Source organism: Saccostrea cucullata, unplaced genomic scaffold (assembly GCF_032062105.1).
Source record: "Saccostrea cucullata isolate Sc308-1 unplaced genomic scaffold, CSIRO_AGI_Scuc_v1 ctg3524, whole genome shotgun sequence".
In the NCBI taxonomy this organism is placed as follows: domain Eukaryota; kingdom Metazoa; phylum Mollusca; class Bivalvia; order Ostreida; family Ostreidae; genus Saccostrea; species Saccostrea cuccullata.
This window is the reverse complement of record NW_026921010.1, coordinates 146,793-167,814: the sequence shown is the minus strand read 5'-3', so window position 1 is coordinate 167,814 and position 21,022 is coordinate 146,793. Positions and strand designations below refer to the sequence as shown.

Below are 21,022 nucleotides of genomic sequence, written 5' to 3'. Positions count from 1 at the left end.
TGTGTTAGAGTTAAAGACATCGTTATTGCATATATTTGTAGTCAGTATAAATTTCTTGCGATCATGGTATGGCGGATGGAAGTTACATTGGGTATAGTAATTGAATTGTATATAAAAATGAATAAAAAGGCAAACACATGTTGTTGTGCAGTTTGTTTTTAACTTTTTAACCAAAAAGTTTTTGGTTGTCAGAGAGTAACTTAATAGTTTCATACCAGCCATGATGATGATCAACATCATATCAAGATAGGGCTTTTCATCATGCCACCTCGGTTATCGTCAAGGCATTATCAGTTAAACCGATATTTATACAGCAGACAATCATACGCGTAATTTTTACCCTAATACTGACAGAAACTCTCTGCTTTAAGTTGCTTCGCCACCTTGGCAGCTTTACGTCGATTTTACTCTCACACGCGTACGTAAGCATCGTATACGTAATATTTTTGCATGTTCACACTGGGAAATGTAGCCAGTGTTTGACGAGACTTTTTTGACATCCATTCACGTGCACCAAACTGTTGGGATTCTGTTATTTCTATCCTAAATCGAAAATTCGTGAGATTCATTGAATTGGAGAATTTGTTGGCATTAGAATGTTACAGCTACTCTCAACCATTACATGTAAGACTACCACTGGAAGGGTTGAATAATAATCCTATGAGAAAGATAAATGCTCTGTTGAACTCGATGTACAGGAGAATCAAGGCTGTTACCGATGCGCAAGGGAGGTGATGAGAATGTTTATTTCAATTTTTGAGAGGTATCGACACATAAGTTTCAATCACATGAATTATCAATTAAAGTCACTCAGGGCTTTGGTAACTTGTTGATTAATGATGAATTAAAATGTTTGATAACAATTCTAGAAAACATTCGAAATAATAATTTTAATTTACTTCAAAAGTTACTATGCGTTTCTTTTTCCTTTCAGTATACAATGGAATCAATTTTTTTCCGAAACAAGTGCCTGTGGTATCCTTGTATATTATCAGACCTGAATGAAATTCCATTGTCTCGAAATCATTATCAGCTGACCCTTACTTAATTAAGAACAATTTAACATACTATAATATTACCTGTGAACTAATTCAAAGAATTGCGGTTCCCCGATTTTGGTGTCTTTGTGGGTGATATGTCATTTTTATGGCATATTGTGTTAGATATGAACGCTCTGTCATTCAGGTAAAGATCTTTTTTTGGTCAGATATCATAGCAGGCAAATATTTGTCACATGTAATGCACATGTCAAACATGAAAGCCCTATCTCTTCTTAATCAAAAGTCATCAGGAAAAAAATGAAAAAAATTGTATAGAATGTCAAACTTCAAGGCCAAGAACACACTATCAAAAATAATCGTGTCATAAGAAATTTCTTGTCACAAGCAATACATTAATTTAATTCGAAAGCCGATAGAATATTTGTCACAGATAAAACACAACTTAAATCTGAAAGCTCTACATCTTCTCTTTCAAATGTTATCGTAAATTTAAAGTAATGATTTTTTTTAAGTAGGTCAAACTTCAAAGTCACGGGGTCAAAATTCATAGTGTATTTAGAAAGGTCTTGCTTGTAATACATAGGTTTAATACGAAAGCCTTATCTATTTTAATTCAAAAGATTTTGAAAAGAAAATCAAACTTCAGGGTCAAGGTCAAGAGCTCAAAATTCATGATAGTGTATTTAGAAATATCTTGTCACAGGTAATATACATGTTTTATAGGAAAACCTTACCTTTCCTCATTCAAAAGTTATGGCCTATTCTAAGTAATGTGTATTTTTTAAAATTAGATCAAACGTCAAGATCACAGGATAAGAAATGACAGTGTATTTAGAAAGGTTTTGTCACAGAAAAAATACATTTTAAATCTCAAAGTCCTACCTCAGTCTTTTCTTTACAAATAGTATGGTCAATTTAAAGAAATGTTTATATTTTAAAAGTAGGTCAAACTTCAAGATCACATGGTAAAAATCATAGTGTATTTAGAACCGTCTTGTCAAAGGCAATACACAGGTTTAAAACGAATGCCCTATCTAATCTCATTCGAAAGTTATGACAAAGATTAAATTTTTTTAATAGTAAGTCAAACTTCAAGTTCAAGGTAATGAGGCCAAACATCATAGTGTATTAAGAAAGATCTTGTCACAGGTAAAATATTATATTTAATAAAAAAAAAACCTTATCTCTTCTCAATCAAAAGTTATAAGGAAAAAAATTAACATTTTTGAAAGGTAGGTCTAACTTTAGGGTCAAGGTCACAAGATCAAAAATAGCAGTGTGTCGAGAAAGGTCTTATTACAAGCAATACACAGATCGAATATGAAAGCCCTTTCCCTTCTCATTCAAAAGTTATGACCAAGGTGAAATGTATGGCCCATTCAAAATAATGTTTATATTTTTAAAATAGGTCAAACTTCAAGGTCAAGGTCACGGGGTAAAAGTCATATTGTATTTAGAAAGTTTTGGTCACAGGTAATAGACATGTATAATATGAAATCCCTATCTTTTCCCATTCAAAAGATATGACCAAGGAATAGGTTTTTGTGTCGGACGGACAGATTGCCAGAACTACAGACTGACAGACGAATGAGAATTAATGTACCTTCGGTTTCAAAAATGCAGGGGACAATAAAAGAAAATGTTTGTATTCACAATAAATAGAATGTTTATATCAATTGCAAGTTTATTTTTTTTCAAGATTCAGTAAATGAAAGAATGTGAATTGAAGTGGAGGATATTATGTAAATTAGATTTTAAAACATTACTTTAAGAAACCTTACCATCTGTTCCTGAACAAAGGTAGATAAAATCAAATATTAGAATTATCAGCACAGATTTGGTAGTACTCATTCTTACTGGCGAAATGTTTTTTGAAAATTGATGGCATGATTTCGCAATAACCTGTAGAAAGGAAATTTTCTGACGTCAGCATAAATTTGCATCATATGCGCTTGGGTTAAGGATAATGCGTAATTTGTCTAAAATGTATTTGCGATTCAATTCGAACTATACTCGTAACATTTTTCCCAGCGCACAGTATTAATTTTAGTTTTTTGTAAAGTTTTCTGCTTTAGGTACAGAACAATGTCACAGAAATTCGGTTTTATGCCATAAAAAATGCACGTTTTAAAAATGACATATTCCACTGTATACTAAAAAAGTATCTTTTTAGTAAACAGTGGGATATGAAAAAAGAAAAAAAAAGAAAGAAAAATCCAGGAATTTTAAATTTAGAACTGTTACATTCATTCATATTCCAAATTATGGAAAAATATTGTTGCTTCGTTGAAAAGAAATCAATTTGAGGAGAAAGGTTGTCCTCATTCAAAGCGACAAAAATGATGACGTTGTTGAACGTCACGGAGCAGTAGATAACGATGAATATTTACATTTCCAATAAATTTCCCCTATGATTCCTTACAAAATAAAATGCAGCATATTTTTTCATGAACTACATAACGTATGTACCACGAATAAGCATGAATATCTCCATTGTTACGTCATAAAACATGTACCGCTCTTGACGTCAAAAAATATTTTATCCTGCAACTACCCCTTGCATTGACCTAATAAAGGTAACCTAATAAACCAAAGCTTTATCCGGTCACTGCTCTAATAAAGCCTCGTGCATGTATTCCGACGTTCTAAAAGCATTGTGACGTCACGTATATTGCAATATTTACGCCATGGCGTCATAATTTCAACTGCAGAGACGTGCCTAAATCTGTCGAAAATGGCTAGTTTTGGACGTTCAAAGGTAAATGTGTTGCAGGATAAACAAAATACATGATAACTGTCTTGAAATACAAGCGATATTTGGGCTTGGGTCGAAAACTTGAGAGGGCTCGGAAAGCCTCGCCCTCTATCACGTTTTCTTACCCTCGCCCAAATATCGCCTCTATTTCAAGACAGTAACCATGTATTTTATATGTGCACACTGATTTGCTTCAAAAATGACAGTTGAATGGCGTAAATTTATGGCTTGAGGGGGGGGGGGGACCTATGTCGTTCTACGTCATAACAGCGTTATTTGACGTCACAATAGCGACTTTTCTTTTATATCTGCTGACTTTCGCTAAGTTCTGTGATTTAGGCCTAACATTGTTTATAGTCAATAACATACACATGTTTCAAAAAGAAAATTTATTCATTATTAATAATTGCCATAGACATTCGTTAATTTATAGAGTTTTGTAATACTAGAATTCTCTTCCATTGGTTGATAGTTCATAGTAATATCAGTTGTGAAAGGATACGTCAATAACATGATGATGTAAGTGCAAAAAGAAAAGATAAAATTTAGCTAAGAAAGCGGCTTAAATCAGGAAAAAAAAGGTTAACTAATAATTTCAGCATTACATTAATTGTTTTTCTTGATAAAAATTAAAACAAGATTTAATAAAAATGCACTCGTGCTATATTGCTTTAATATTGATCAATAGATTTAATTGCACCATAAGTATTGTTTGTTGACGGGGAAAAGGGGGCATGTGCAGAACGATCGGAACCAAGAAGAAAAGACTGTACCAGTGTAAGTTATTACTAATCAAAGTAGAATACTTGTTTTCCGCAAAATAATTTAATATTCAAATCTAGATATTCGTCAGTGCTTACTTACCTTTGTCTTAGTGCAGAAAGGTCAATATTCATGACAAAAGAGTATGAAAATTAAAGAAAACCCCATATTTCTCGTTTACTTTATCATAAAGGTATACTTTTGTTCCTTACTAAAATAAAAACATAATTCATGTGATTTGACATTTTTTGGTTCTTTTTAAGCGCATTATTCTGTACAAAAATAATGTCTGTAAATAATGTAATTTTAGCATTTCACACTGTTTTTGCACGTGCTCCTGTGTAAAAATTAGTATATAAAGGTATTATTTTTAATGCCTTAAAATTTAAAGCAAGTGGTCAGAAAAGAAATCTCAAAGTTTTGAAAAATTCACACAAAGACTTTACGGACATAGGTCCCCCCTTAATCATAATGCCATGGTCCCTTTATCGGACCCCTCTAACTCCATCTAATTAAAATTGAAAACTGCGCTTTAGTTTTTTAAAAGGTAATTTAAAAAGCCTTCGAGTGGATGTTAATTCCGGAATGTTGCGCTTGTCAGAGTTGGGTTTTTGATGTGTCTCATTAATATTCGGAGTAGGTGGGGCATTTCATCGATGGATTGAAAACATGTACATAGCGAATTATATAATGCCTTCTGGGATATAATACAAAATATACAGACAACTTCTGAAGGATTAAGCCATTTTTAGCCGGGCTTATTGCTCAAAGAGCAATTGCTGGCTTATGTCATCCTGTTCAAGACAGGATGTCAACCCCATAGTCGCCATTTTAAAGTTACGTGTAAAAATATAGTTCTTACTCTCAACCGCTTCTGAGATAATACAAACGCTAAATAAAGCAACATAAATAAAATGAAGTTTTATCTAAATAAATAAACATTAGTACTAATAACTTTGAAAACTTCAGTCTTAAGTCAAAGAACATAGTTTATTAGCGTAGGGATTCCTGATAATCAGTGTTCTCGTAGTTCTCTACACTACCGAGGAAAAACAGGAGAGGGAACCAGACTGGCCTGTTTGTTTACATTCAGCCATATTAATTTTGATTTTGACAAAATCAGACCGTGGTATTTGGATCGAAAACTCACTGTCAGTGTCTTATAATTTATATTGCTAGTTTTCAAATAATTTTTTCATCAGAATTTTTAATCTGATATTCTTGTTATTTATCTGTTAATACAATATAAACGTATGATTCATGTAAGAAATTCATTTTACTCTGTAAATGTGAGTCCGGCTCTCTGTACTTCTGAGTACTTTGATTTTTATTTGGAAAGAGGGGTGCTGGGGAGGATCTTGGAGATGTACATGTACTCCCTCCCTATATCCCGATCCCCCTCCAAACTTTGAAAGTTTCTGCGTGGAAAATTAACACTTAAATAAAGGAAGCCTACTTGTACATGAAAACGGAAAAATCATTTTAAAGAAAAACTACTTCTTTTAATTTTTTTAAAAGATTAGCGTCGTATTTTTTTATATCAACTCTCTCTCTCTCTCTCTCTCTCTCTCTCTCTCTCTCTCTCTCTCTCTCTCTCTCTGTACTTTAAAAAATACAGTAAATACTTAATTCATGTTATGGTGTACGAAATAGCAAAACTAGGAAAGCCTATTAGGATCACTCTAAAGAGAAAAAAAAATTAAAAGGCCTTATAACGCCTTTTGAAAAGGCGTAATAACGCGAAAAATTGCGTTCTTACGCCTTTCTAAAAGGCGTTATTACGCCTTTCCATTCAAAAAGGCGTTCTTACGCCTTTCCAAAAGGCGTTATTACGCCTTTCTAAAATGCGTTATTATGCCTTTCCAAAAGGCGTTATTACGCTTTTCCATTCAAAAAGGCGTTCTTACGCCTTTCCAAAAGGCGTAATTACGCCTTTCCAAAAGGTATTACAACGCCTTTCTAAAAGGCGTTATTACGCATTTCTAAAAGGCGTTGTTATGCCTTTCCAAAAGGGTTATTACGCTTTTTTAGTAACTATTACTGTAAATGTATTATATTTAGCGTGTACGATATTTGGCGGAAATTTACTTTTGAAAACGTTAGCGTAGATTTGAATTAGCGCAGTTTCTAATGTTCTCTATTATGTATATATGTTAAAGACATTTAGCGTTGTACTTAAATTAGCGGAAGTTTCTTTCCGCCAAAAGCGCTAAAAAGAATACACAGCCAAATGTAATACATTTACAGTATTTTGCATCTAACAGACATGTGCTTGTAAAGCCTCCCTCCCCCCCCCCCCCCCCCCAACCACCACCACCCCCACTCTACTGGCCAAACTCCTGGGTGACTTCTCGGTAAAACTTTTTTTAAATGCAATAATTTGCCACAGTTTTACACACTGCAACAAAATATTCAGGAACCAAGAAACCAACAGTTAATTATAATATTTAAACTGTACAAGACTTTTCCCCAAAAAGTGTGTATGTGTGGAGGGGGGGGGGGGGGTTGGGTTACCCCATCTGCACTCGTACTACTGGCCTACTTGAAAAGGAAAATGGAAAAGCGTTATTTTTATGTTAATAAATATATGAAAAATATAATTTAAATAATCTTTATTTAAGCAATTCTCTATATTCCTGCACATCTTACTGACAACTTTTGCATTCGTATTAAGAGAAGACAACACTCTACTTGTGAAGATACGATATACTAGTAGGCAGATGTATCTTGGAGCTTTGCTTGCCATGTATTAAAATTCATGTCATTTGAAGATATTTTTCTCTCTTCTTGGAAAAAAGCAGGCAGACTATTTGCTATCTGTTTAAATTATTTTTTGAGAAATTAGTCCTATATCAAATTGTGAAATTCATGTCCCAAAGGTAAGATTTCTGCAACCCCCCCCCCCAACACCACCCGCTTAGGCTAAATATGTTCAGTCATATATTGAAAATAAGACATAATAACGCCTTTTGAAAAGGCGTGATAACACCTTTTATAAAGGCGTAATAACGCCTTTTATCAAGGCGTAAAGACGCCTTATGGAAAGGCGTAAGAACGCCTTTTTAGAAAGGCGTATTAACGCCTTTTAAAAAGGCATAATCACCCCTTTTGGAAAGGCGTAATAACGTCTTTTAGAATGGAAAGGCGTGATAACGCCTTTTAGAAAGGCGTTGTAACGCCTTTTAGAAAGGCGTAATAATTCCTTTTGGAATGGAAAGGCGTAATAACGCCTTTTAGAAAGGCGTTATTACGCCCTTTTTCGCGTTATTACGCCTTTTCGAATGGCGTTTAACGCCTTTTAATTTTTTTTCTCTCTAGATTGATCCTAATAGGCTTTCGTACAAAAGAATTTTTGCGGTGCTGCATGTGATGATATTTCATCACTAAAGCAATTTTCTTCATCGCTTTCGCGAAAGCGAGGGGACATTAAATCTCATTCGTCTGTCCGTCAGTCTGTCAGTCGATCAGTCCGTCAGTCAGTCTGTCCGTGCGTCGCAAAAACTTTTAACCTTGCCTATAACTTTTGATTAAGTAGAGTTATGACTTTCATATTTCACATGTGTATTACTTATGACAAGACATTTCTTTGGGTATCACCAAAGAAATACGCACGCTAACTCTCGATTACCGCCTACATTTTGGAAGCATTTAATTCAATATATATAGCAATTTGGCCAAAAAATCTTTGTTTAATACAAAGAACAGTTCATTGGTAATTGATGAACTGTCTTAATACCAGCTCTTAACAGTAAATTATCCATAATTCCAGCTCTTGAAAAAGGGGGGTAGACGATATTTTCCATTGAAATCGGAGTTTCAAGCATCACCATATTTTGAAATAGTCTTGGATATGATTTAATGTTTCTTATATCTTTTCTTATGTTTTAGGCAAATAAATAAAACATAAATATATCAATAAAATATAATGTTTCAGTTGTAAATCGCTTTGAAATTGGTGAAAAATAAGCATTTTTATCGTTTTTTGTCAATAAACATATGCCCCCCCCCCGTGTCACACAAAGATCTTTGGTATGAATTTGTGAAATAACATTCCATATAACCTGTTAAAAGGAATTTTTGTGACACGGGGGGGGGGGGGGGAAGATGTTTTAAAAATATTTTCGGTTTTCCGCTGATTTCTATGGTGAAAAATACAAGTTCTACCAAATTTTTAAAGTTATCTCTCTTTGTTTTCTCAAATAAGTAATGTTTTTTGAAAATCCATATAATTATGTGTAAAAAATATTAAAAATTCATCGAATATGTTTACTTTTGAAAGTTGACTTGGAGGTAGGCGGGAGAACAATACTATCGTTCGCAGTTCTTTGACCTTGACCTTGGAGTTTGACCCACTTTTACACAAAAATTCTAAACTTTTACTTTGGCCATAACTTTTGAATGATAAATACTTGGACTTTTATATTTCACATATGTATTATTTGTGGCAAGACCTTTTCAATGGATACCAAGAACATTGGGTTTTTGACCTTGACCTTGGAGATTTTCATACTTATGATAAAATTTTAACCTTTGTCATAACTTTTGAATGGTACATGTAAAGACTTACTTTTTGAAAATCTTTAACTTTGGCCACAACTTTTGAACGGTAGATACTAGTACTTTAGTATTTAACATAATATGTATTTTTGTGTCAAGATCTTTCATTTGATACCAACAACTTTGACTTTTTGACCTTGACCTTGGAGATTTCCGTACTTATATAAAATATTTCAACCGTGGCCATTACTTTTAAATGGTAAGGACTAGGGCTTTCATATTTCACATATGTGATCCTTGTGAAAAGACCTTTCATTGGATACCAAAAACTTTGACCCTGAACTTGGAGTTGAATTTAGCATAAAAAAATCAAACCTTGACAATAACTTTGGAAGGGTTAGGGGTACGGCTTTCATATTTTTCATTTCCGAAACTAGTGCCTGTGGATATGAACCATGATGAAATGCCAAAACTATATGTCTGGATTATTGGTTGAATGTTGCCGATTACCCAATAAAAGGCCCAAAAGAACAGACAATTTGTACATGTTATGATACAGATGTGTTATCTGAAAGCTTTTTTACTCAGGATGTTATGTAAATTTATGACGCCTCGATAGGGTAACTTCTTGAGAAGAATCTCCCTATAATTAATTTTCCGGAATTAGATGAACCTTGTCATTTGCATGAAGGTAAATGTGTTGTTTTGAGGTTTGTTGCTTGGATCATGAAAAGCTTTGTTGCTGTTTGTGTGTTGCAACACAGCACAGGCAATGTGAACACATAGAAAAACTGTGTATGATGTTGCTGAAAAAATACATAAAGATCGAAGTCGTGGAGTCGAACTTAGAAGTTGTTTCTGCAATATCAAAGATAACAAAGGAAGTTTTAAATCACAAAGAAAAAGCAATTATGTTCCTTATTAGTGCTCAAAAGGAAGGTACCCTAAAAATGTTTCCGAAAAAGTTGCAAAAACTAAAACTAGACTCGACGAACTGGAGCAACAATTTCGAAAAACTTTCATGAAAAAGCATGAAGATATAGAAGAGGAGTTGAAGCAGTGTGTCCTGATAGTCAATAATGGAGATGCACTTCTTTCTGCAGTTAAAGAAAAAGGTACTCCGACAAAAATATTTCTCTCTTCCATGAAAATTATAAGAGATATCGAAGATCAAGTTAAATCAACTCAAGACCAAAATTCCTGACGATAAAGAATGATTATAGATACGATCACACTAAGATATTGAAACAATTTTGCGAGCATGATAGCTTTGATGATGTCAGAATCATGCCTAAACCGACAGGAAGTCATTGGAATCTGGCATTGCATATATCTTCATTTCAAGTTTTTGAAAATATAGAAAAAACACAGACATCGAAGATTTTTGAAAACATGTTAAATGCTGGATCAATGAGTACAGAGAAAAAATGTGGGTTTCGGCTAACTTATTGTGCAGAGCAGGGCGTGTTTGTAGATAATGAAACTTTGGCCTTTGTTTCTTCACGGAACACTGTCTTATTTCATAATGTTGACGGTTCATTATATTCATGTATCAGTTCTATGCAATTCAAAAGAAAATCTTGTCTTTGGGTAGGGTCAGCAAGACATATTTTATACATTGGATGCCTTTCTACTATTCAGAAATTTGAATTAAAGAAAACCTGTGATACTAAAACACTTATTTGTGTTGGTGAAGTCGACCTTAAGCAAGCCTTTGATATATATTTTCAGTGTTGACTAAGAACAGAACAGAATAACCATCGCATCTCAAAACAGAATTATGATCTTTCCGTTTCTCCCACTTTGTAAATTATTAGCTCTATCAACAGACTGGACAGCAATTCAACAATAACATTGTCAAAAACACACGAACGGTTTGCTTTTGTAAGTGGTAATGAGGTGCACTGTTATTCAATAACTGGGGATAAACTTTTTCAGTATAAAGATAACAATATGAAAAACCCTACGTTTTTGAATTTTGATTGCAAGAATAATATTTTTGTCATGTGTTCCTTGCCTCCGATAGCAAATTGCAACTGTCTTAGAGTCCGATGCAGAAATTGTGATGCTGCAAGTGAATTTCCTGACACAACGCTAAATGTTTTATTTGAAGATGTCGTCTATTTTATGTGTAATGCACCTTATTCTTTGAAATACCTTTGTGAAAAGTATAATAATTATTGCAGACAAACGATAAAGAATCATTTACAAACTGGTCAGGTTAACGTCATTTTCCAAAATGGAATTAACAGTCAATGCTTGCTTCCCAAGTATCCAGAAGTATTATTTATGTCATTTAATCTGAGTTATGACGAATTCCTGATTTTGGAAGGAACAAAGTGTACAATTTATAAACTTGTTTGATAACTCTTTAAACTTATAACAATGTAGTGGATGTGGACCCCCCTCTCCTTTAATTATGATTTTGTGCAACGACTGTGAGGTTGTATGACACTAGTCTTATTTTTTGGAACCACATCACTGTTTAATCATTCTGCTTGGCTGAAATGTTCTACTATATTTGTTTGAGCTTGTAGCAGGTCGATTTTTCTATTATTGCACACTGAATTCTAATGCTTTTTTTCATTTGCCCCAAACTAACAAGGAGCATACAGCGGTGTGACTGGTCGACAGGGGATGGTTATTCCTCTCTGGAACCTGATCCAACATGTGGTGCTTTAGAGGTTCTTTTTTGTTCTGCTTTCCAGTTTGTATTCTTACATATGTCAATTTAAAATATAGAGATCCGTTGTTTCTCCCACGTGAGAATTAAAGAAAGTTACTAGACATAGTGATTATTACATCTGTAAAGAATACTAAGTGTACAGTTATGTTGATACCTAGTAGTGTGTTGTTGTACCGGTATATTCATAGCCTCGCCGGATATAAATTTAAATTACTAACCTTTCATACTTTCAGGTCCTCGATCCCTCAACTTTGTAATAAACAAAACATCACACAGATAACATTATATGGTTTGTAAAACATGTTTCTCTCCAATATCTTGTAAAGATCCTTTTTTGGAATCATTTTGTCTTGCTGTACTTATATGTTGAGATAGAAAAGGTCATTCGCAGCACTGTTAAGTGAATTTTTCTAAGGGGAGGGGAATTAAGAACATTGGCGTGAAATTGTTATCAACTTTTTCATCCACATAAATTATGATTTAAAGTTTCACGTCATAATGGAAATTAAAAAAGTTTTAAAATATTAATTGTTTAAAAATTTAATAAACTCAACAACAAATGGATAAATGACATTTTATTTAAAAATATATTTATCATTTACAGTATTTTATATTGATACATACATTTACATGTATTATGCGACTGATGATCAAAAATAATGTAAAAGACAATGTTTTGACCAGAAATAAGTGGTGTAAACATTTTATATATTCATTCAAAATTCAATCATTTTTGTGAAAAAAATCATCGGATACGGATGAAAGGTATAATATATCATACTGTATGCGTGAAATAAAAAAAATGTATATATTCATGAAGGTAGTCATGGAGTGATATAGCTTTAAACAAGAGGCCCATAGGCCACAACGCTCACCTCAGTAACTTTGGACCTGCCATTCTTAACCAGGTTTTCCCTCTTGTGACACCGCCCTACCCACCGGACCATGATTTCAAAACTTTCTAATCTACACCAGCCCAGTATGCTTCCACATAAGTGTCATTTTTCCAAACCTAATGGTTCTTGAGAAGATTATTTTTAAAGATTTTTCCTACATATTTTAACGTTAAACATTGACTCCCTTTTGTGGCCTCATCCAACCCCCAGTGGCCATAATTTCAAGAATTTAACTTTAACACTATCCCAGGATGTTTCCACATAAGTTTCATATTTTCTGCATCAGAATCAGTGCCAATTTAGTAAGATTTGGCACAAAAGTTCTTGAGTAGAAGTTGAAAATGTGAAAAATTTATTGACGGTTGGACAGATGTGGCTAAACAGGCGGACGGACGCCAAGATGATCAGAAAAGCTCACTTGAGGTATCACACCGGTAATTGTTTTCACTATATAATTCTATATAGAATAAAAAATCGTTAAAAATCGGGTATTTGTTTACATGAAAAAATATTTAGCAGGAGGTGTTAAACATTACCTGTCACATTAGCTGACACCAAAAAACAGGGTACCCACACGGCATTTTCGGACTTTTTCCATCTGCAAACACGGCTACCCTCAAATCCACGTGTTTTCACTGTGTTTATAAACACCTCGAGTGCACTACAGGAAGTAGCCTCCTATGCCATGAAAAAAATAGTTCCTGTCAAAAACCTTTATTTATTCACAAAGTACATAAAATTTACTAGGCACAGGTACCAAAGTTGTAAAAATGGCATGAAAGAAAATAGAAAAACGTCTCAAAAGGAAAGAAAATCAATTTTATATATATGGACCTACATTAAGTTCATTTTGATTGGTCAATTACCGGTGTGATACCTTGAGATTACACCTTGGGTGGGCTAAAACATAAATCTACACAGGCATCATATGATTTGATAATGCACATTATGGACATGATATACAAAGATTTTACACACAATTGATGACATGATGTTGCTTGGTACCGTGAGTAAAAAAATATGATGAAATACTAATACATGTATAATGAATTATATCTGAAAATTATTCTAAAAGAACATGGATCGTTAAACGTTGTTTGATTGGAAGCAAAGAATACATTAATTAATGATTTGTTCTAACTTAACTTAACTCAATATAATTGGGAATGTTGTTTTAAATTCTACTGTCTAGTACTTCACTTTGTTGTCCGTTGTATCTTTTGACAATGGTGAATCATAAGCTTTTTCACTTATCTGAGGTTGTCCGTAACCTTGGCCGTAATTTGGAGGTTGTCCGTAAGCCTGAGGTTGGCTATATACTTGTTGTCCGTAAGCCTGAGGTTGTCCATATGTTTGTTGTCCGATTACAGCTCCTTGTTGTTGCTGTTGTCCGTAAACAACTGCTGGAGGTGGAACCTGGCGCCTTCGGCGATCTGCACAAGTAAGATAAGATATACTAGTACCAATTAATGAAGGAGAGGCTAAAGATTTATTCTATATTTCCTTACTTTTTGTTTTCGTTCATTGTTTTCTTATGGCATTTTCTGCCAATACATGTACTGTTTTATAAAAGGAATTGTTAAAAAGGGTTCTTTTTTCCACAGATATTAAACTTTTCAGACTGACGATTACTAGTATATTTTTTTCAAGTCACTTTTGAAAAATAGAGGTACTGTGAGCAATGAGCTCACTAAATGATACCCCTGCCTCCCATATGAATATAATGGCAGTGTCCATGTTTTATCCAAAATATATGTCAGACCAAAAAGTAAAATAGGAGGTGCACAATGGCAATTTGTAATGAAGATTCTGTGAAAGTTTTATTAAATTTCCTTCAGAGGTATGAGAGGAGTTGCGGATAAGAGATGGGTACCCCAAAGTGTAACAGACGGACGGACGGACGGACGGAAATACCGATTACTTTATACCCTCCCACTTTTCAAGCGGGGGGTATAATGAACAATCGAAGAAATACCATGTGTCCTCTAATTGTGAATGTTCTTGAAAAACATGAATTATAGGATTCACAATATATGTTGTTTTGTTGTATATTTTAATACCCCCACTTGAAAAGCGGGAGGGTTTATAGTACTCTGGATGTCCGTCCGTCCGTTAGTCACGCTTTGGGGGTACTTACATGTATCTCTTATCCGCAACTCCTCTTTTACCACTTAATGAAATTTAATGAGATTTTCACAGAATCTTTGTTTATAAATATATGTTGTTATTGTGCATCTCCTACTTTACTTTTTTGATCGGACAAATATTCTAGGTTTTCCAGAGCAAGACATTGACACTGTCATTTTTTTCTATAATATTGAAGGGTATCCATCTCTTATCCGCAACTCCTCCTATACCACTGAATAAAATTTATGATACTTTCATAGCATTCTATTTTACATAATGCCATGGTGCACTCCAATTTTACTTTTTGATCTGACACTTAATTCGGGTCTCCAAGAGAAAAACAGGGACTTTGTCATTATAATCATTTGGCAGACGGGGGTGGGAAGCAGGGCGGTTATCATTTAGTGAGCTAATTGCTCACAGTACCTCTAGCTGGATATTAAGTCTGCTGAAATTTCAGACGTTCCTATAGATAGTTTTCAGTAGACTCAAATAAACAAGATTATTTCCCGTTGGCCGCCATCTTGGGGCCAATCTGGTAATTTTTCCTTTTTGTCCTACCAAATAAGACCGCGGAACATTAACTGGCTTGGAAATATACAGCTTACGTCATTTCTATCTGTTACAATCAAAACATTCAGTGATAGACAACGAAATGGGTGGGTACAATTCGACGCGAACGTGTGGGAAACATCGGATTGAAATTGCAGATTGAAATTCATTTTCAATCCACCTGAACTGTTTTCAAAGCAAAGAGTGAATGTTTGATCTAAAAATCAACTATATTTCAACTCCCAAATACATATTGTTTGAAGTTCACATTAATATGAGTTTTAGCTTATAATTTTAAGAACGCAAAAGATCATACAAGACAACGATTATTTTTCAGGAGATATTTGATTCTAGAAGGGGGGGGGGATAAAAAATTGTCGAGTCAGGTCATGGCTTAACAGGACAATATATTTTATTTCTAGGATTATAAGAGTGCATGAGTTTTATACTTATTCTCACTGAAAACTGTTGGACAACTTTATTTAAAAATCGTTCAACCCCCCCCCCCCCCACCACCACCACCACCAACACAAAGATATACATATATCCCCACCACCACCAACACAAAGATATACATATATTTACCAATCAGAAATGAAATATTTGTCCCTTAAATATTTATTCATTTAAAACACTGGTCAAAAAAAAATTCAAACTGTACCAAAATTGAAATTATTTGTCTTCTGGGTCAATCAGTAATAATGTGCCTTCTAGCGTAGCTGAGGTGGATTGAAAATGAATTTCGATCTGCAATTTCAATCCGATGTTTTCCAAGCGTCCGCGTCGAATTGTACCCGCCCATTTCATTGTCTATCACGGAATATTTGATTGTAACAGATAGGAATGACGTAAGCTGTATATTTCCAATTTTGCCAGTTAATGTTCCGCGGTCTTAATAAAGGGTGTTGCAGAAATATTGGGGGGGGGTCTTTATGGAATAAAAATTATGAAATAAAGGAGGCTCTAAAAATGTATATTTTTAAGAAAAACAAAACTTCCCACCCCACAATTGCCATTATTTAAGAAGTTAAAGTTGATTGAATAATGAAGGAACATGAGCATGTTGACCCCCAATATGGCGGCCAACGGGATATAACTCTTGTTCATTTGGGTCTCCTGAAAACTATCTATTTACAGATGTAGAAAATGAATGAATATATTATACTTACTGTAACACACACAACATACGATACAGCTAATGATAAGGACCACTGCTCCAACGACAGGTCCAACTATTGTCCTGATAAAAATAATAAAACACATGTATTTACCTGTGTGTTAATATCTATTAAAAGAAAGGACAGATATACAATAATACATGTACACTAAACTCTCACCCCTGAGTAAATGTGAAAAAAAAATAATTAAAAATGTACAGCACATTATATTCTGTGAGACAGAGTTGCCTTAAGTTTAATTATATCAGATGACAGCTGAAAATTTATTTTTATTGTAAAGAATAACCATTTCTCAGTTAACAACCATTTTACCACAGGCACCTGACGAAGGATAGGTGTAACCCCCACCCCGGCTTCTGATATAAACAATATTACAACAATACTAGTATAGTATTTAACCGTATAAGGCCAATCTCTATAAATCTTAACAAAAACGGAAATTAATATTAGATATTGAAATATAAGAATAATAGACGAGGAAATCATGTATTTTTGATAATTTTTTGTGCCTAATAAAAATTCTCAGAAGCTGGAAAGGGGGGGGGGCTGTTACACCATCCATTTGTCAGGTGCTTGTGAATTTTATTGCTACATATACAGTACTGTATTCCTTAACTGATGTTATGAATAATTTATCCATGCATATCTTATTTCCAAATATCCTATTTTTACATGTAGTGCTTGTCACCTTACCCGATACTTATACAGTTGATGGTCCCTGTACACACAGTACCCCACGGACAGCAATATCTTGTACCAGTACAGCAGAAGTAACCTGAATACGGACACTGGCTATCCGAGTAACAAGTGTCAGCTAAAATTGTTTATCACATTTAATCATTAAAATTATAACCAAATATTTTTTTCTTACTATAATCTACCTGTATACTTAGTTTGAAATATCGGACGTTTGCCAGGCTTTTTCACGATTCGGATATTTCACATGCCAGGAAAACCTGGCACGTAAAATGTCAAAATCGTTAAAAGCTTGGCAAACGTCAGATACATGTATTTCGGACTACCTATATAATATATGTTTTCCTATACTGAAATCACAACAAAAGAACTGAAAAAAAGATTTTTAGATAGCATTTCGACGAATATGCAGACAAACAGACACACTGACCCGAGGATGCTGGATCCCTTAATAATAAGAACTAATCCCTATTAATTTTGTCAACCATTTGATAATTAGAATTTGCAGAATATAACTGGAGACCCTCTATTATTGTATAGTAAAAATGTATAAAAATAGGTCGCCTCGAATGAATTGTGTCATGTTAAGAAATTGCACAATGATTAAAAATGACAAATGTTTCATTCTTATATACAAAATGACCTTCATAATTATATTACACGTGCATAATAAAAGGTCTTTGGCAATAACAAGTCACTAAGAGCTGTTTTAATGAAAATTTTCAATTTTTTCTTCAAGTATTGTAACATTTATATTTCCAACGAAAACATTATGAAAAACAATAAGATAAATGTATATTCCTAGGAAACTGAAATTTATCAAATATTTATAACACCTAGGACTAAATAATCGATCTTTTACACGTCAATGCATGTATCCGACCGTGTATATTATAGGACCTGAATGACATTCCGTTGTCTCCAAAGCATTATCAGCTGATCCTTAATTACTTAATTAATAACAATTTAACATATTATAATACTACAAACTAACTTAAATAAATATTTGTAATGACAATAATTCAAATATTTAAATCAATTCTCGGTTTATTTTTTTTTTCTCGAAGTTCGGGAGATCAAAGAATTTGAAATTGAAGAAACGTGTAAATTAAGATTTAAAATATAAGTAAATTTAAAAGATTTAATAAAATAGGAATAAAACCAAATATTAGAACTGCTTCTTCTTACTGAAATGTAAAGGTAAATAAAACCAAATATTAGAACTATCAACACAGGTTTTATTGGAAATAATCAATTAAAGTAGCAAAAAGATTAATTATTGTATTAATGATGCCCTTTATACGTTTCATTACAGCCACTGATTAAGCGAAATGTATTTTGAAGACCGATGACTTGATTTCGCAATAACCTGCAGAAAGGTATTACGAATTTTAAAGGTGCAGTTATCTAACATGCGTAGAAAGAAACATCATCGAAATATAATTTTGAACCCGGATGTTTATTCAATGTTTGTTTTGAGGAGTTCAATCCTTTTGAATATTTTAAGAAAGAAAAAAGATTCAGAATACGGTTAGAAAATTACATTTCATGTCGTTCTGTTTAATTTAATATATATATATTTTTTAATGTTCATGTAATTTTTCGTAATGTAGAAACATACACAAAAGATAAGTAAACATTTGACAATGAGTAATTGATACATATTTGTGTATTACCTGAATTTCTAAAAAAAAAAATTAAATTTCAAAAAAAAAATTTAAAATATATAGCAAAGGTGGTTTATAAATTGTTTAGATTTAATATTTTTTTAAGTAGGCATTAAATTTGGATAACATCATTGTAACTGCATTAGGTATATTGATATACATGTACATGTATACCCGGTATATGATCGTATTGTTTTTCTTAAAATAATATTTTTTATGATTATTACAATATCTTAGTTGTAATTGATTCTTATTGCAAATGAATAAATTATTTTAATACGTGTTTCTTATGAATGAACGCAAATATAATAACTAATAAGCAATAGAGCATAACACTGCATTGATGTGCGTACGTGCATTAAATTTCTAAATCAACATTACGTAAACATCAAGTTGACATACTTTTTCTTTAAAATTCCGGGTGTGCATTTGTTAAATTACCAAACCTGTTTATAAAATAAACAAGATAGGTATCTGCTTGGTTAAAATTCTTTCCTGACACCTTAAAATTTTTAATAACTCAAAACCAGTTACGACACATTTCTTTATAATCGCCCAGAAAAAAAACCCGCCCTTTAACGTGATCGATGTATGCACGATTAATATGGTTTAATCCGAGGCTGGTGGATTTAGAGGGGGACCCAGGGGCCATGCCCCCTTTGTTTACAAAATATACTCAATTTCATTTAATATATCATTTTTTGTGTGGCTTTGGGTTCCTACCCAACCCCCAACCCCTTTGTGTCAAGAATTCTGTATACGCCGATTGGAGCCTTTGATTAACGCTCTAATTAATGTTCCATCAATCAATTTAGAAGTCTGGAATAATACGACTTAAAGTAATCTTTAAATACTGACAAAAGTGTATTTGGACTATGAGAAAATTAATACATCAATATAAAGATGTGCATACTGAGGCTGTTAAGTTCATTTTCAACACAGTACCTGCCTTATTTCGGCAGGAAAAATGTTCAAAGACAGTTCACAGCAATCACTGTCGTTTACTTGCATTGAAATATCATTGGGAATGATAAAATTAATTCAATTACTCATTCTAGGTTTTCATATGATTCAGTAATACTGTATACAGGGAAATTTTCGACCTCGTTTTATTTTTGCCCTAACCTCTGTTGCAATTTGGCGAATTTAAAACGGGGCGAATTCAAAGAATGCAATATAATTTCTTTAACAAAAGTGTGGTTGGGCGAATCTAAAATGAGGCAAAATTGTTTGCAAGAAAGGGCGAAAATAAGCATGTACATGTATGTACAGTGGTTTAATTTATAATTACAAAGAGTGTAATGAACTGTAAATTATAATCATTTCTTTCTTTGTTACGTACTTCTAAGGGCAGATAATTCTAGCTTCATAAAACTCTCTCACAAGAAGAACTCTTAGTGAAATTAAAAGTATTTTTTGGAGGAACTTTTATTTGAAAACCAATTTTCAACCTGGATTAAAGGAGAAACAACTGTGCCAATATATTCGACAACAAACTAAAAAAATGATTTTATTTCTAAAAGTTAAAGGTTTTGTTGAGAATGTTATTGCATGTACATGTAATATATAGCTAGAAAAAGAGGGAAGAAGACACTTTAGAGTCAGTAAAGCTATGTAATTCCATTTTTTAAATATATACATAATATGTAGGCATCGAAAATTGAGATTTACCTTTTTTGTTGGCTTGGTCCCCCCCCCCCCCCACTTTCAATTTGCTTCCGAAGGTAAATTAACAATTAATTCAAAATTTCTTTCTTTTTCAATTTTATGTTTAAATTATTAATTTTGAAACAAAAATATTACATTTAAATTTTTAATGTGAAAAATTTTATCTCTTCAAAAAACCAAATGAACTTTCGGCAATTAACGATGCAAGCTTAATTTTATTGTGTAAAAATTTATATCTTTCGAACAAGCATAAATGTAATTTTACTCTCTCTTTAATTCTCTCTCTCTCTCACACAGCTGAATTTTCAAGACTTAGCATGTTTTTTTTTTACGGTTGTGGCTGTCCGTAGGCCTGTGGTTGTTGTCCGTAAGCCTGTGGTTGTCCGTAGCCAGGTTGAGCGGCTTTTGTAAACAACACCTTTTCAGTTTCTCTTTCAAAATTTTGAATAATCAATTTAAAAGACGATATGGAGCATCCTTGTAGGTTTCGGGGAATTAAAATTAATTGATTGAGGTACAGTTGAAATTTATCTCGAT

The 21,022-nt window shown here is 33.2% G+C and overlaps 1 protein-coding gene across 1 annotated transcript in view; it reads right to left on the bottom strand.

The window, feature by feature from the left end:
* Positions 1–13,643: 13,643 nt before the first annotated feature.
* The window catches only part of LOC134258961 (nectin-4-like), a 75,515-nt gene continuing 68,136 nt past the window's right edge, over positions 13,644–21,022 (bottom strand). Inside the window, exons 7-8 of the mRNA XM_062741554.1 lie at positions 16,446–16,516; positions 13,644–14,030 (exon numbers count right to left, since the gene is read on the bottom strand). Of these exons, the coding sequence (XP_062597538.1) occupies positions 13,786–14,030; positions 16,446–16,516 (316 nt within the window). The 3' untranslated portion in view covers positions 13,644–13,785. The remainder of the gene's footprint in view (positions 14,031–16,445; positions 16,517–21,022) is intronic.